Source organism: Bidens hawaiensis, unplaced genomic scaffold (genome assembly GCF_021521415.1).
Source record: "Bidens hawaiensis isolate Kalapana, Puna unplaced genomic scaffold, B.hawaiensis_p1.1 tig00000055_1, whole genome shotgun sequence".
Classification (NCBI taxonomy): Eukaryota; Viridiplantae; Streptophyta; class Magnoliopsida; order Asterales; family Asteraceae; genus Bidens; species Bidens hawaiensis.
Window position 1 is genome coordinate 6075670 of NW_027491016.1, and position 16086 is coordinate 6091755.

General features: G+C 36.0%; 2 protein-coding genes across 2 annotated transcripts; one reads left to right on the top strand and one right to left on the bottom strand.

Moving 5' to 3' along the window:
- Nucleotides 1–2530: 2530 nt before the first annotated feature.
- On the top strand, nt 2531–4767 carry LOC143553962 (transport inhibitor response 1-like protein). Its single transcript, XM_077043866.1, has 2 exons — nt 2531–3047; nt 3650–4767. The coding sequence occupies exons 1-2, from the start codon at nt 2634–2636 to the stop codon at nt 4412–4414; spliced, it is 1179 nt and encodes a 392-aa protein (XP_076899981.1). The 5' UTR covers nt 2531–2633; the 3' UTR covers nt 4415–4767.
- A 4385-nt stretch (nt 4768–9152) lies between these two features.
- Nucleotides 9153–10089, bottom strand: LOC143541891 (uncharacterized). The gene is made up of 2 exons (XM_077034610.1): nt 9828–10089; nt 9153–9763 (listed from the first exon to the last, which is right to left on the bottom strand). Exons 1-2 carry the CDS (start codon nt 10087–10089, stop codon nt 9153–9155), a joined length of 873 nt encoding a protein of 290 aa, XP_076890725.1.
- Between the last annotated feature and the right edge of the window lie 5997 nt (nt 10090–16086).

Consider the following 16086-nt stretch of genomic DNA (forward strand, 5'->3'; position numbering starts at 1 on the left):
TTCGGAGTTCCCCGAGGCCATGCATATCATTAAACATGCCTATGGAAGTCTACGAGACTGTTCTGAGAAATGATATTGCGTATATGATTAAATGTACATGTACTTAGGGTAATTTTATCCCAATTGAGTTGGGTGCCTAATGATTAGTCACAAAGGTATTATTGTTGATTACACAATGGTATTGAATAGATGCCAAAGCACACTCAACTAACTCATAAAACAAACGATGTTGCTTTGCAATTCTTCTTACTAGTTCTTCATGATCATCGATAGATCTTAACAAGCCAAGAATGATTTTCGCCACTCTTGTATACGTTTGAGGATCTGCCCACCTACCCAAAAAACTTGTAATATGACTTGTGTTAAAGGCGCATTTAAAAATTTGGCAAAAAATCAGTTCTTATTGTTCTTGCACAACAGTAGACTCGACGCCCAATGTTAAAGAAGTCTAGGATGTGCAAATTGATGTTGAAGAGCCACATGAACATGCCGATTCTTGTTCTTCATCGAAAGAAGATTTTGTGTGAACAGAGTCTAATAAAACTGGCATTCGTTGTTAATAAACGTGACTAAAATGACAAAAATACCCCTCACATAGGGATAATCAGATGAAAATGACACATTTTGAAAATGAACAACAGAACAAGTTAAAAAAAATAAAATTAAAGTGAACTAAAACAAATCGGGCAAATATGAATATATGATCAAACAAATCTTAAGAAAGACTAAGGTGCTGTTTGTTTTTGAAGACAAAAACTGTCTGCAATCTGATTTCATCTGATTTCATGTATGCAAATGAAGATGTCGTCTGAAGGTCTGCAATATGAAAATATAATATTGTTTGTTTTATAAACTGGGTATCGTCTGCATAAGCTGAAAATTAGTTATATATCATACATATCATAGTAGATAGAAATCATTTAATGTCTGTAGACCAGTAAAATAGTTGGTGGTGGACGGTGTTGGTGGAGGACGGTAGGTGGTGGTGGTGGCGGACGGTGGGTGGTGGTAGTGGAAGATGGTTGTGGCAGACGGGTGATGGTGGTGGTGGTGGACGGTGGTGGTGGGTGGTGGATGGTGTTGGTGGCGGATGGTAGGTGGTGGTGGTGGTGGTGATAGACGGTGATGGTGGTGGGTGGTGGATGGTGTTGGTGGCGGATGGTAGGTGGTGGTGGTGGCGAACGGTGGGTGGCGGTAGTGGACAATGGTTGTGGCCGACGGGTGGGTGGTGGTGATGGACGGTGGTGGTGGTGGTGGACGGTGGTGGTGCGTGGTGGTGGTGGCGGACGGTGGGTGGTGGTGGTGGCGGCGGCGCATGATGGGTGGTGGTGGTGTTGGACATTGGGTGTTGGTAGGATGTTAAGAAGTGTGAAGATGTGTAAAGAAGTTGAACAATAGCTTCTTTTTTAAGACCATAAAAGCAGTTTGCAGATCTTATTTAAAAAAAAAAACAAACAGTTTTCAGAAGTTTATGTTTGCGCGCCCACAGACATATGTCTCCTGCAAATATTTTAAGCAAAAACAAACACAACCTACAAAGTAAAAATCAAAATATTGATGTAAAGTTTCAGTTGGAAATATAATTTGAAGACACAGAGAGAGAAAAAAAAGTAACAGTTACACTGTACAAAATAAAAGACAAAAGCTTTAATAATGAACTGAGTGACCAGTCCCTTGCATCCCTGTCTTTGTTCTTGTGGGAAGCCATTAGATTTGCAGATGAACAACATGCATTCATGAGAGAGGAAATTAAAAAAAGAAAAACCCAAACTATTATTATTTTATTATTATTATTATTATTATTATTCCCCTCTCTTTCTCTCTCTGTCTCTGTCTGATCAAGATTCGATCTTTTTTATTTTAACAATCAACCCATCCACCACCACTCCATAAATCACTCCAGATCCCATCACCGGAAGAAAAATAAAAATGCCGGAATCAACAACAAACGACCATTTTACCCCTTACCCAGATCAAGTCCTCGAAAACGTACTCGAAAACGTTCTAGCTTTCTTACACTCCCGCCGTGACCGTAACGCCGTGTCACTCGTCTGCAAGTCATGGTTCCGTGCCGAAGCATACACCAGATCCCACGTCTTCATCGGAAACTGCTACGCGGTGTCCCCACGCCGAGCCACCGAGCGGTTCACCCGCGTCCAGTCCGTTACTATCAAGGGTAAGCCCCGGTTCGCCGATTTTAGCTTGCTTCCGGTTAACTGGGGTGCGCACTTCACCCCATGGGTCTCCGGCATGGCCACTGCTTATCGTACGCTTGAAAAGATTCACCTTAAAAGGATGTCTGTTACCGATGATGACCTGGCGGCTGTCGCTAACTCTTTCCCGCGGTTTAAGGAGCTTGTGTTGGTGTGTTGTGAAGGTTTTGGAAGCGCCGGGCTCGCCGCCTTCGTCAGCCGCTGCCGGTAAAAAAAATTATTATGTTTTTAGTTAAAATTTGGTTAAATTGATTACTGGGTTGTGTAGATCTGTTGATTATTTTACTGGGTTTTGATTAATTTGTGAATTGGTTCAGGGGTTTGCAAGTTCTTGAGCTGATTGAAGATGAGGTTTCCGATGATTACGTGGACTGGATTTCGTGTTTTCCGGCGGATGGTCTGACAAATTTGGAATCTTTAATGTTTGATTGTGTTGAATCTCCGATAAATTTTGAATCTTTAGAGAATCTTGTGGCAAGATCCCCATTATTAAAGAAACTTAGATTGAACCGGTTTGTGACTATCGGGCAGCTTCACCGGTTGATGACCCGTGCGCCGCAATTGACCCATTTGGGAACCGGGTCGTTTAGCCCGCCCGAGCAACCCGAACAGCTCGAAAATGATAACTATCGCGTATCGGATTATGTTTCGGCATTTGTGAGTTGTAAGTCGGTTGTTTGTCTTTCGGGGTTTAGAGAAATCGCACCTGAATATCTTCCGGCTATTATCCCGGTTTGTACGAATCTTAGTTCGTTAAATCTTAGCTATGCGAACATCAATGCCGAGCAGTTAAAGCCTGTTATCTGCCACTGTCACAAGCTTCGGGTTTTTTGGGTAAGTCGTATACGTTATGTTTCTTTAAAAAACTTGAATCTTTATTAACGTGTCTAGGGTTGTTGCACGGGTTGTGTTTGTGGGTTGACAACGAGACAGAAACCCAGAAATCGTGCCAGACACATGAAACCAAACATGATATGAATATTTTGCTTAAAGCGACTATTTTATTTTTATTAATTTTTTCATATTAATACTCTAAAATTACAATTAAAAACAAAAATGCAAATGGAGATAAGATAATTATGTTTTCTTTATAGATGCTTATTTCTCTTTTATGCGTTTATATTGTGAACTAAAATGTATTTATCAACAAAAATTAAAATAAATATTAAGGAAAACTGGCTAGATGAGTCAACCCACAAACCCATCAGGTCGACCCTAACACGACTCGTGTAGCTAAACAGGGTTGCAGGGGTTCGACCCAAAACTAGCCCGATCTTTTTAGACTAAACCCAAACCCCAGAGTTTTATGTTGGCTTCATGTCATGTTAGAAATTCACACTCGTGCACGTCTATGATGTACATCACACCAAAAAGGTATAGGTGATTAAATAATTTCACTAATTTAGATCTATTCTTGTTAATAATCCTCTTTTCAGGCTCTTGATTCAATAGGTGATGAAGGGCTTCAAGCGGTGGCCGAAACATGCAAAGATCTTCGTGAGCTACGGGTTTTCCCTATAGACGCAACCGAAAACGGCGAGGGACCTGTTTCAGAAACAGGCCTGCTCGCGATATCTATCGGGTGTAGGAAACTACAATCGATTCTTTACTTTTGCCAGCAGATGACTAACGCTGCGGTTGTAGCCATGTCTAAAAATTGCCCGGATCTTGTTGTCTTTCGGCTCTGTATAATTGGCCGGTTCAGGCCAGACCATGTAACCGGTGAACCCATGGATGAGGGCTTTGGAGCCATTGTCAAAAACTGTAAGAAACTAACCCGGCTTGCGGTTTCGGGTTTACTAACTGATAGAGCGTTTAGTTACATCGGGCGATATGGTAAACTTGTGAGAACATTATCAGTTGCATTTGCGGGGGATAGTGATATCGGGCTGAAATACGTGTTGGAAGGATGCACCAATTTACAAAAACTCGAGATTAGAGATAGCCCCTTTGGTGATTCGGGTTTTTGGTCGGGTTTACACCGTTTTTATAATATGAGATTTGTTTGGATGTCATCTTGTCGGGTGACCCGAGAAGGTTGTTTGGATGTGGCCCGACAACTGCCCCGCTTGGTGGTGGAACTGTTCCGTAGGGATGAGGAAGAAGGCGGGGAGAAGAGTGATTTTGTCGATACATTATATATGTATCGGTCTCTTGATGGCCCGCGGGCCGATGCACCACGGTTTGTCAACATCTTGTGACGGGACGGAACGGGCCTGGCCCGGCCTGGTAGAAAATTTGTTTTTCCTGGGGCGACCCAACACGGTTTTGTGCTATTTTTTTCAGTATTTTTACTTTATATTCATTAAGTTTCGGAATCGATATCCGGGGATTAGGAGAATTGTACCTTTTGCATCTTGTGTTGTACATTTAGATGAGGATTTGGTAATCTTGTAGCACTAGGCAAATGAGGATAGATGATTGTCGTATTAGTGTTTTCTGTTTATTTTGCTTATGTTTTGACAACTCTTTTCTTTTGAGATGTAATTGTAAAAGTTAGAAACCATGCTATATGGACTTGTACCGTGAGCGTTGAGAGTTGTAAACCGATTACTTTTTTTGTAGCTATGAAAATTAGTATTGTTGAGTTGCATCATGCTATGTTGGCATGTACCCTACACTGAGGAGTTGTACTTTTTCAAATTTTATATGTTGATAGAATAAGTTAGGATATTTTATTCATAAACTCTTTGGTTATCCACACATCCTACATACACTTAAAAGTTGGTGTGTATAAGTCAAAGGGTGTGTGAATAATGAGACCGGGTTTACAAGTACAAGATGGCTAGACCTTGGTACTTTGTGCTTGATGGGAGGTACATCAATTTCAAGTGGGGCTAAAGTCTCATTGGATAGTTTTGATTTTTGTAGGGTCATGTTATCTTTTTGATGTCACACCACTTGAATTTGCTTTACAAGAAATCCTCTTGTCCATCCAGGTATCTTACCTTTGGTGAATCTTTTGGGTTAAAAGTAGTCAAAACCTTTAATAGCATAATAAAGAATCAATAAATAATAATCTTTTTATTGATTCCAGTATTTTTATATTTTTTTATAACCGGCTTTTAACAAGAAGCTAAAGCCAGAATTACAACACAAAGAAACCCTATTCACGATACTCAAATATCGCTCTAGTTATTTTTTATTATTTGAACAGCAAACACCCAGGATTCCTACACCAGAGGTTACTTTGGCAAATTTTTGCCTAGGGGAAAATTCAAACCCTAGCCACCCCAGGAAAGAAACATTTAGAGAAAACCTCTCTGACCATTCCACTAAAAAAGGAATGACATTATCTTTCTAGTTATACAATTACAAATAAAAATTTAGATTTATTTTAATTTTTAAACTATCATGTTTTCAAAAGGATAATGTAACGCGCTTTGTACTTTTATAAATAGGCACTATTAAAAAATTAAGTACTTGAAAGCTATATATGATCTTGTGCATCCTGAACTATTTTCACAATATTTTCTACCGGTTTTGAAAGAATCTAAGAGGTAGGGTTCTGGACCCACCTGAAAGGAATAAAAATGTTCGCAGGAAGGTCCACACCTTCCGCGGAGGTCACTACTCAGTAGGAACATGGCTTTGGCTGAGGCCCCACCTTACGCCACGCGCCACCTTTGACATTATAGAATAATTGACCTTGAAGATCATCGTAGATATGACACAAAAGGGAAGTATCTTCGTGAATGGAGAGACCATCATATGTATCCACAGAAGGACTGTGAGATAAGTTTGTGGGTTTTGTTAGATGGGAGTATCTACGTGGTCTGTGAGAGAGAGCCTTCTCATTCGTGATATAAAAGGTTGGATGGCCAACACAGCCTTCTCTTTGAAGAAGGAGCGTTAGAGATGCTCTAGAAGCTAACAAATCCAATGCCCGATTAACTATGAAACCCTACTCTCTCGTTATATTATCATATTTTAATAGTTTTTGGGTATAAACTTTTTTGTGTTAGGCATTAATATGTGAAGAAACATTACCTTTTCTTTTGTCAACAAGACAATATGATTAACTCATTTGATATAGTTATTGAACTCATAAATTATTAGTAACATGACCAAAAGTTATTACCAATAAACTAAGCAAAATAGATATTACATTTTTTTATTGCAAAATTAATATCTATTAATAGGCAAATATCCCCATACCTTTCTATACAACTTTTGTCTTAAGTTTCATTCATGGGTGAAGTAAGCACGAGGTCAACCACTAAAGTGTGGTATCTTTGGTGTTGCTCCACTTTCTTCATCCATCGTTTTGTCATTTTATTATATATATATATATATATATATATATATGGGAAAGTTAACGTACAAATAAAATTAACGTGCTAAATATGAGAATCAAGTAGAGTAATTATGTAATTACATCATAAAGTAATTACGTAATTACTCTATGATGTAATTATATAATTACTCTACTTGATTTTCACGTTTAGCACGTTAATTTCATTTATATTTGATCCAAACCCTATATATATAATATTATACCTACTATATATGTAAATTATAATTATAGATAAAAAAATATTTAGCCTTTGTATTTTATCAACCTCGATGTATGATCATATTTTAGCACATTTGTTACAAGCCGAGCTATTTTTACTCGTAAGTAAGTCCATTTAATTACACCAAACAAGAAATTTTTCATTCCTAGCATATATGTTGACAAGAATCAACTTATACGATAATGGATCGTGTAAATAATATGACCGAATGAGTTGGTAACAAGTTGCGATGAAATAAGTCATTCGTCTAACAATCATTCCAAAAATTCCAACTTAATTATTTCATGATGACTGAATTATATTCAAATATATTAAGATTATTACTACATCAAATTAATTGATGAACATGCATGTTATTTGTTAACAACAAACAATTTCCTGTTTTGCTGGTTATGTTTATAATACTTATTAATAATCAAAAATATCATTGAAACAAAAATAAATAAATAAATAAAATGAAATATTAAGGTATATAGAAGTAACGGCAAGAATAAGAAAAACAATATTCGTAAATATAATCATTTGCGACCATTGAATTCGGCCATCACTATTCGAAGCCACTAAAGGTCTTGGTTAGTTGAAAGCACTTCATTGGGTTATGATAAAGTAAAGATGAAACCAATCATTCACACCAACCATTCAATATGCATATCGTAATATACGGGAGGGTTTTAGATTTAACAATATTTTGCCAGAATAGGAAAATAAATAAAATAAATCATTTATCTTTTCACATTTTTATTTCAAACTATTACAATAAAAGCAAGCTACGTCTTAATCATTTTTGGATAGCAAGACCGATCTTAGTAAAAACAAAGTTTTAGCCCAAAAAATTATGAAACCGTTACTATGAAGTTAAACTGAAATTGGATATATTTCCTAGGAGCCTAAAAAGAGCCTTCAAATGGATGATTGGTGTTTGTGTATGATGGATTTTAATGGAATGAAACCCTTTTGAATGATAGTTGCAGGCTTTTATATTGAATGGAAGTGGTGGTGTCAGATTTGGCCTTAATTTCAAATAAGAAAGAGGTCTAAAAATAGTGGTTTTGTGGTCAAAAGAAGTTTCGGACAAGAATTTGCAGGCCGATTTGCTTTTCTCATGGGTGGAGCCTAATTTCTAGTTCATCAACATTCTTGCTGTTTATGATTTGGTTTGATTGGTTTAAGCAAAAACATGTACAATTAGACTGGTTATGATGTTAGAAAACAACAAACCAGTTTGGCCTGGTTTAGGGTATCTGAACTAGGGAACCATAATTAGAACGGTTTGATTTAACGGATTTTTGAACTAGGGAACCATAATTAGAACGGTTTGATTTAACGGATTTTTGATCTTAAATGTTGTTTTACCTGTCTTTTAAAGTATAATAAAGTTTAAATATTTTTTTATATAATAAAATGATCATCAGTATTACATAAAGAAAAAGAAAAACCAGCCATGCCTGGTATAACCATGCCCATAGCAAAGCTATTGGTGGGGTACAAAAATGATGGGATGTAAGCAAAACATAGAGAGGTTATTTCTAGTGAGACACTCAACTCATTGAAGGACATGCATGCAAAACATAGTTCAAAATATATAGTGTTAGTGCGTTAATGATGTTTCCAAAATTGCATGTCAAGTCCCAGATCGATAATCAAACACGAATTAAACTACTAACTCTCGTTTATATTAATCAGAAAATATAACTCAAAAAACTGATTACAACTCTCAAACTCTAACTTGGTTTGACTCTTGATGAACCCTAACTCGGTTACACCAACTTCACTTTTTCTAATGTCTAACCATAACTCGGCTTATATAGACTACCAAGCTTGTTAGTCAAGACATTACCAAATATAATAAACCCTAATAATTTTTGGGTTGGGCTTTACACTTGGGCCAAACAACAATTGTGCCAACAATCACCTCCCCAATTGTTGTATCCGACTCAGCCAACTCACCCCCTAATTTCTGACTCGAAATTGGCGGATCTTCAACTTCACGCTTGTTATCATTCTCTTGATTCTCCCGATGATTTTCTTGATCTCTTGCAATGTTCTTTGAGCTCCACCTAGCTTGAAGTAACACTTGCTTTGTTTGATCATTAGACACCTTCTCTTGGGCTTGAATCACTTTCTTGACCACGTGTTTAGTTTCTTGAACACTCTTCTTTGGACTTTGAATTTTAGAACTTGGATCTTTGATTGGAATCTGACTCGCAACCGGCTTGTATTCTTTCAGTCCAACACTTTGAAGATCCCAACCTGCAAAATTCTTCATTCCAATGCTAGCTCATTTGCTGGGACTTGGTATATTGAGGCTAATCTTGTATAATCGGTCCTTGGTCCTTGTCACCTTCATCAAAAGCTTTCTGGTATCATCTTTAATGGTTAGCAAATCTTGTTTCATATAAATCTCGCATCCACCTTCCGTTGCTTAACCAAGACTTATGATATTACACTTTAGGCTCGGGATGTAGTAGACATCGGTCAACAGGCGCTGCTCCCCCGTTTTCCCTTCAATTAACACTGACCCTTTTCCCCGAATATCAATACAAGATTCATCTCCGAACTTCACAGTTCCCGTTTTTTGTTCATTCAGTTCATAAAAGTACGCTTTTTTACCCGTCATGTGATTTGATGCTCCGTTGTCGAGATACCAAACATCTTTCTCCATCGGCTCGGTTTCAAAACGCTTTGAAATCACATTTTCTTCATTCAGTAAAACTGTCTTCTTATCACCTTTTATCATAAACAAAGATGGATCAATATCGTCAACTTTGTTCAAATTAGATTCTTCCTTTTTCTTCATACGTTCCGGGCACATAGTCGCAAAGTGACCGAACTCATCACAACGGTAACACTGAACTTGTGATCTATCCTTTCTTCCCCTTTGACGATAATTGGTTCTTCTTTGTCCCTTATGACTTGACCCACAATCTTGACCACCTCGGTTTTCAACCATCTTGGTCTTCATCGTCTCGGTCTTGACCTCCGGTTTCACGGCCTTTTTCATGCCCTTGTGAACTCGGTCAACCCTTACCTCGGCTACCGGATTGATCATACGACTTGCCTTTATAACTACTTTTCGATCGATTGAAAAGTAACTGACCTTTTGAATTTGAAACGCGTTCTCTCCCTCTTAGACGTTCCTCAAATGCCTTAAGTCTTTCAATAGCATCTTCAAACATCAAACTATCAAGATCAACACTTTGCTCGATTGAGGCTATGAGTTGAAAGTATTTGTCAGGAACCGCATCTAGTAACTTCTTCACCAAGACATCTTGCTCGAACACGTGACTTAGACCCGTTGCCTTTGAAACCATACTTGTTATTTTTCCTACAAACTCGTCAACTGTCTCGTTTTCTGCCATCTTGAGTTTCTCAAATTCACTTTTCAGAGTTAGCAGTCGAGCCTTTTGAACTCGCTCGGCCCCAACATACCGTGCCTTCAAAGCCGTCCATATATCTCGGGCATTCTTGTATTGAGAAATCTAAAGAAAAATATCACCATCCACCACTTGAAACAAAAACGATCTTGCCGTTTTATTCTTCTTCTCAACAATAACCGCACCCTTTTTCGGTTGAACAACTTCCCATAGGTCTTGATCATCCAATATTGTCACACCCCGACCAAAGGCGGCGGAACATGCCGAGGTGTAACGATTGTCCATAAGCACATGACACTAATTAAAGTGACATTATTTAATAAACTCATTTCATTTCACAACATCGAAAATGTCACATAACAATTATCCATAAAATAACCATAAACAAGATATCACAAAATATGGCAAATTTGATATTGTTCATTTTTACTAATATCCTAAGGTCTTTGATGTCGTTTTCTTCACAATCATAAATCAACCAAGATGCAAATCTGCAACATTTCATAAAATAAAGTTTGTCAACACAAAGGTTGGTGAGCAATTCATAAGTTTAATCATATTAGTATATAATAAAGATAGCCACAAAACTTGCATACGAAACGATAAATAAAAGTGGTAATTTGGATAAATAGATATCGCTAAACACATTAGCGACACCTAGCTATAAGGGGATGCCAAACAGTCTAGGATTTTATAGTTATCGTTAATTGCATTACGTTAACGACACCTTGCTATAAGGGAATGCCAAATAGTCTAGGATTTTATAGTTCCACCAACCAAAAGCGATAAACACATAGGCATATAAGCATAGAACACCAAATCGAGCAATTATTTAGGTAAAGTATACAACTACGTTTGTGGTTTAAGATTCAAATATAAAGCATTTTGTTGAATAAGTATGAAATGTCACCCCCAAAATAAAAGATGAAAAATGGGGTATGAAGTACTCACCTTCAAGTAGTAAACTTGAAAGATGATAATTTGGAGATTTGTCGGAACGACGAGTTTAACGCACAATGCCTAAAAAGAAAATAAGTCTTGAATTTAGAAAGGTTGTCTTGAAGGTCTTTAAACAAAATAAATGTTGAGAAATGTAAATAATTAAAGTTCAAGGTTTTAAAATGTAACTATTTAAGAATTTATAATAATAACCCTTTAAAAATGTAAGTTTGTTCGAAACCGAGTTAAAGTATCTATCCTTAATATTTTCTCAACCTATGTTAAGTAATAAGGTGGGTAAAATGCAAGAATGCAAATCCCTTTGGAATAAAGATACTAAAACGGTTTTTTTATCGAGTGTTCGGGTTGTCGGTTCGGGTCTTGATAATTGGTCAAACCCAAAGTCAACTTTCCAAAATATTTAATGTTATGAGATAACTCAATAAAATTTAATAAGACTTAACCAAGCATGTAGTTTCATTGTTTTAGAACTAACAACGCACGTTAAGCGAGTGTTCGGTTTTGTCGGTCAAAACTTTGTTATGAGATCAAGTTGGATCCAACATTTCCAAGTACTTAAGAAAATATTTAAAAATCAATTTGTAACTATTTTTAAAAAAATATACAAGTCTTGATGGCTAAAAAAACACACACTTGTGTGTCTTAAGCGAATAAGAATCGGTTTGGTTCGGTTTCCATCTCACAACAAGTTCATAGATGATTTCCAGATGTCCAAACACTAAAGAACTTGTATAATAATGTACAAATAAAAAATACCAAAAGTTAACATTAAAGTCTTTAAACAAAAGTTTGGTTTTCGGTTCGGATCGTGTTTCGGGTTAAGACCGAGGTAAGATTCTACAAACCCATAACCATAGAATTTGTAAAAATGATTTTAGAACTTAGATCTAACAATAAGTATGTTTAAACAATTATTTAACAAAACTAGTAACAAAGTTTGGTTTACTGTTTAGAGTTATTTACGGTTAAACTGAAGCATAAACTCTTAAAAACCCATAACCATGGAACTTGTAAACATGACCAACAAACTAAAATAAGCAATATTAATATGTATGAACAAGTTATATAGATGTATATATATCAAGGATACGAAGTCCTCCATGAAGCCTTGCGTTATGAGGTCCGAAACCTCACCGACCGGAATCGGAGAAGTAACTACCAAAGGTAAACAAGGGGTGTGTATTATATATATGTTGCACAACCATAAACAAGTATTAATAAGGCTACATAACCTAATTAAGATGAAAGACTAAAAAACCTTCAAGAACACTTAAGAAGATAACCTTGAATTTTTGATGTTTGAGAGAGTTTTTTTCTTTTTTTGGAGTTATAGCAAGGGAAAATGAAGAGAAAAGGTGGTGTATATATAGGGTAATGTTGGTGGTCAAATATGAGTGTGACACACAAGAGTTTTCATTCAAAATGGATCAAGACAAAAACACAAACAACAAAAATAAATAAATAATAATAATAATAATAATAAAAATAAAAATAAGATGTTTTCAAAACCCAACAAGTGTGAAACAATATTGTAACATAAATTCATCATTTTGATTATAACATAAGCTTCGGTTTACAAATCGGGTCGGTTTACATAATAAACAAATACAAAAACAAATACAAACAAGACCCAAAATTGACGAATGTCACAAATATCGCTTCTACTACAATCGCCCATGTGATGTAATTAGTTCTATTCAGCTTTGGAACCTGTAACGAAATCCCCCCACTCGCTTTGGGTTGGATTACCGATCTTTCTTCGTCACCTGCCATTGATGTCGAACCCCTTTGCTCCACTTCTTTGGAACAAATACAAACCAATCAGTCTGAACAACTTTTCAGAACCGAACCCGCTTGCTCACAAAATAAATCAAACCTTGGTTAAAACCTAACTCGTTCAACCCGAATAAAACTTAAAACCCTGAATTGAACCCGCCTGTTCAACCCAAATACAAAAAATATCTAGCAAGAGTGGGTAAACCAACTTGTTTAACCAAACCGAATTCAACCAAGAAACAAAACAAATTAACTTGTGAATTATTAATCTTCTTCGAATTCCTGTTTGCTTTCTTGAATTTCAAGTCAACACCAAAGACAAAAATAATTATAAGATTCTTTTGTAGCAGCCACAGACTTTAGCACTTTGACTTTGCGATTATTAATTTTCTCAATCACAGAGAAAGCTTCCTTGCTATCAAACTGTGGCGGCGTGCAATCATAAATTAGAATGAATTAATTTAATGGTAGTGATACGTCGCAGCCAAAAAGAAAACGTGATCCCTTCTAATCGATCACTACCTTGATTGATGTTTCCGGTCTTCTTCTTATCGATTTCTTGAACTTGGCTCTGATACCAATTCAAGTCCCAGATCGATAATCAAACACGAATTAAACGACTAACTCTCGTTTATATTAATCTAGAAAACATAACTAAAAAAACTGATTACAACTCTCAAACCCTAACTTGGTTTGACTCTTGATGAACCCTAACTCGTTTACACCAACTTCACTTTTTCTAATGTCTAACCATAACTCGGCTTATATAGACTAACTACGTTTGCTAGTCAAGATATTACCAAATATAATAAACCCTAATAATTCTTGGGCTGAGCTTTACACTTGGGCCAAACAACAATTGTGCCAACAGCATGTATACAAAGCCACTACTAAAAAAGGATGCCGTGTTAGAGTGAAAAAAATACTAACATATACGTCATAAAATATCAAATAGACAACATTGCAGGAAGAAAATAAGAAGCGAAGATCACATAAGGTGTACCCTCCCCTAAAGGTCCTTAACTATAATATTGCATCGCGTTGAACTTCTATTTTGGGCCATGTACTCACAGAGGGGTAACCCTATACAAATCTCGCTCAATCTGCTCATCCCAAGTGAGCCTAGGTCTACCTATACCCTTCTTCCCCTACACAAAGAGGGCTTCAATCACTTTAACTTGTGACATCTCTTTTATGCTCTTCACATGCCCAAATGATCTCAATCTCCTCTTCATTATTCTATCCAATATACTAGCTAGCCATAGTCTTTCCCTAGAAACCTCATAATACACCTAATTAAGTAAGAAGAAGCATTCTGATCTTTGAAAAATTTATAGGTCTTGATACTCACTAGTTAAGCAATATCTGAAAATTTAGATTTTAGGGTCGTCATGCTCACTAATTAAGAGCATTCACATTCTAGGTTAAGGTTAAAAGACAGAGGATCACAAAAATAAAAAGTGTGAGAAGTAATCTAGTTCATTAATCTTATATTTGAATGGTTGTGATCAAATTAAAAGGAAAAAAAAGGCATAAAAGGAAGATCCTACATTTGTTGACTTTCTCTTTTCACATACAAGGCACATGCTAATTTCCCCACCATTTTAAAATGTCAATAACTTTTTCATGCGATATTTTAAAAAGAAAAAAAAATTACCATAATAACAAACATTTTTATCTTTAATCTGAGTATCATATTGTCATATAAAATTAAAAAAATAGTGATTATTATGCATTGTGTTATTGGTTGGTCATTGTATTTTTCAATTGGATTTTTTATATGCATTGTGTTATTGGTTCTGGTCATTGTGTTTTTCAATTAGTACTCATATTAAAGATAAAAATTAAAACAAAAATTACGTCATTATGTTTTTCTGCTCATCATATTTTTTGTTCGTCATTGTGTATTTCTACTCATCATTGTGTATCACGTTCATTGCCTTTTGTTCGTGATTGATATGTGGCATTCACTTAATTTGAGAAACAGAGTATTACGTTTATTGTGTGTTACGTTCATCTCATCGTGTAATATATACTTTCCATTGTGTTTTACGTTTATGGTCACTGTGTAATATGCATTCACTATTTTATGTTACGTTTCAGGTTATTGTGTAATATACATTAATCATTGTGTTTTATGTATTTGATAAATTGTTATTTTAGCACCATATTTACATATTAGGATTACACACCGGTGTTATTAGTATTAAAAAAAAATACAATGATGAATAAAAAGACACAATGACAAGCAGAATGACACAATGGCGTAATTTTTGTTTTAATTTTTATATAACAAATTCATACACATATTAAAGATAAAAAACGCGTGTTATCATGGTGAATTTTTTAAAAAAATATCATATGAAAATGTTATAGACGTTTTAAAATGATGGGCGAATTGACATATGTCTTGCATTTGGAAAGAGAAAACATGTGTTAATACTTTTATGTTCTTCTTACTTTGGTCCCTAATTAACATATGCCAACTAATTATAGCTTCCCACACGTATTATTTTTTATGACCTTATATAAAATAACTCAACCATCACATTCCATGTACTATTTTCTACCCAGTTACCACTTAGTCACTTACCCTTACTTCTTAGTTCTTACGCTTCAAACGTTGGGCTGGGCTTGAGCCTGAGCCCGACCTCTCTTGCAAATTGCAAGGCTGTGGCTATTGGGCCTCTTGGCATTTGATCGCTTTGTTCAAAAAGTCGTAAGCAATAACGAACATCTCCTGCCTCATTGAAAAAGTACAGCTCGTAATGCATAATTTACAAGTATATAATATATGTTTCCTTCCTTTTCTTGTAAGTTTCATCGCACGCACGATCATTTTCCGTTTTTCCATTGTGCTTTTATTATTATTATTATTATTATTATTATTATTAATCAACGAATTTTGTTTTCTGTATTCTAAATACAACTTTGATCGGTAATCAGAATCATCGCCGGCAAACAGAAATTAACCAGTAAGTGCTCTGTGATCTTCTGTTTTCCTGTATATGATTGAAGAAACACTAACCGGACCCCGGGCAGATTACTGGTAACCTGGGGGTTAGATAGATGTTTCCCACGAGGGGTTAGACCCTGAGAAGATGGTTCTTCTGATAACCTGCAAAACAGACACCGTAAGCTTGTCACTGAGAAGGGGGGGGGGGGGGGGTTCCTCCTTGTGACCACCCTCCGGCGTGAGAATCAGACTAGATTGCTCTTTAAATATAAATGTATATTAAGAGATTG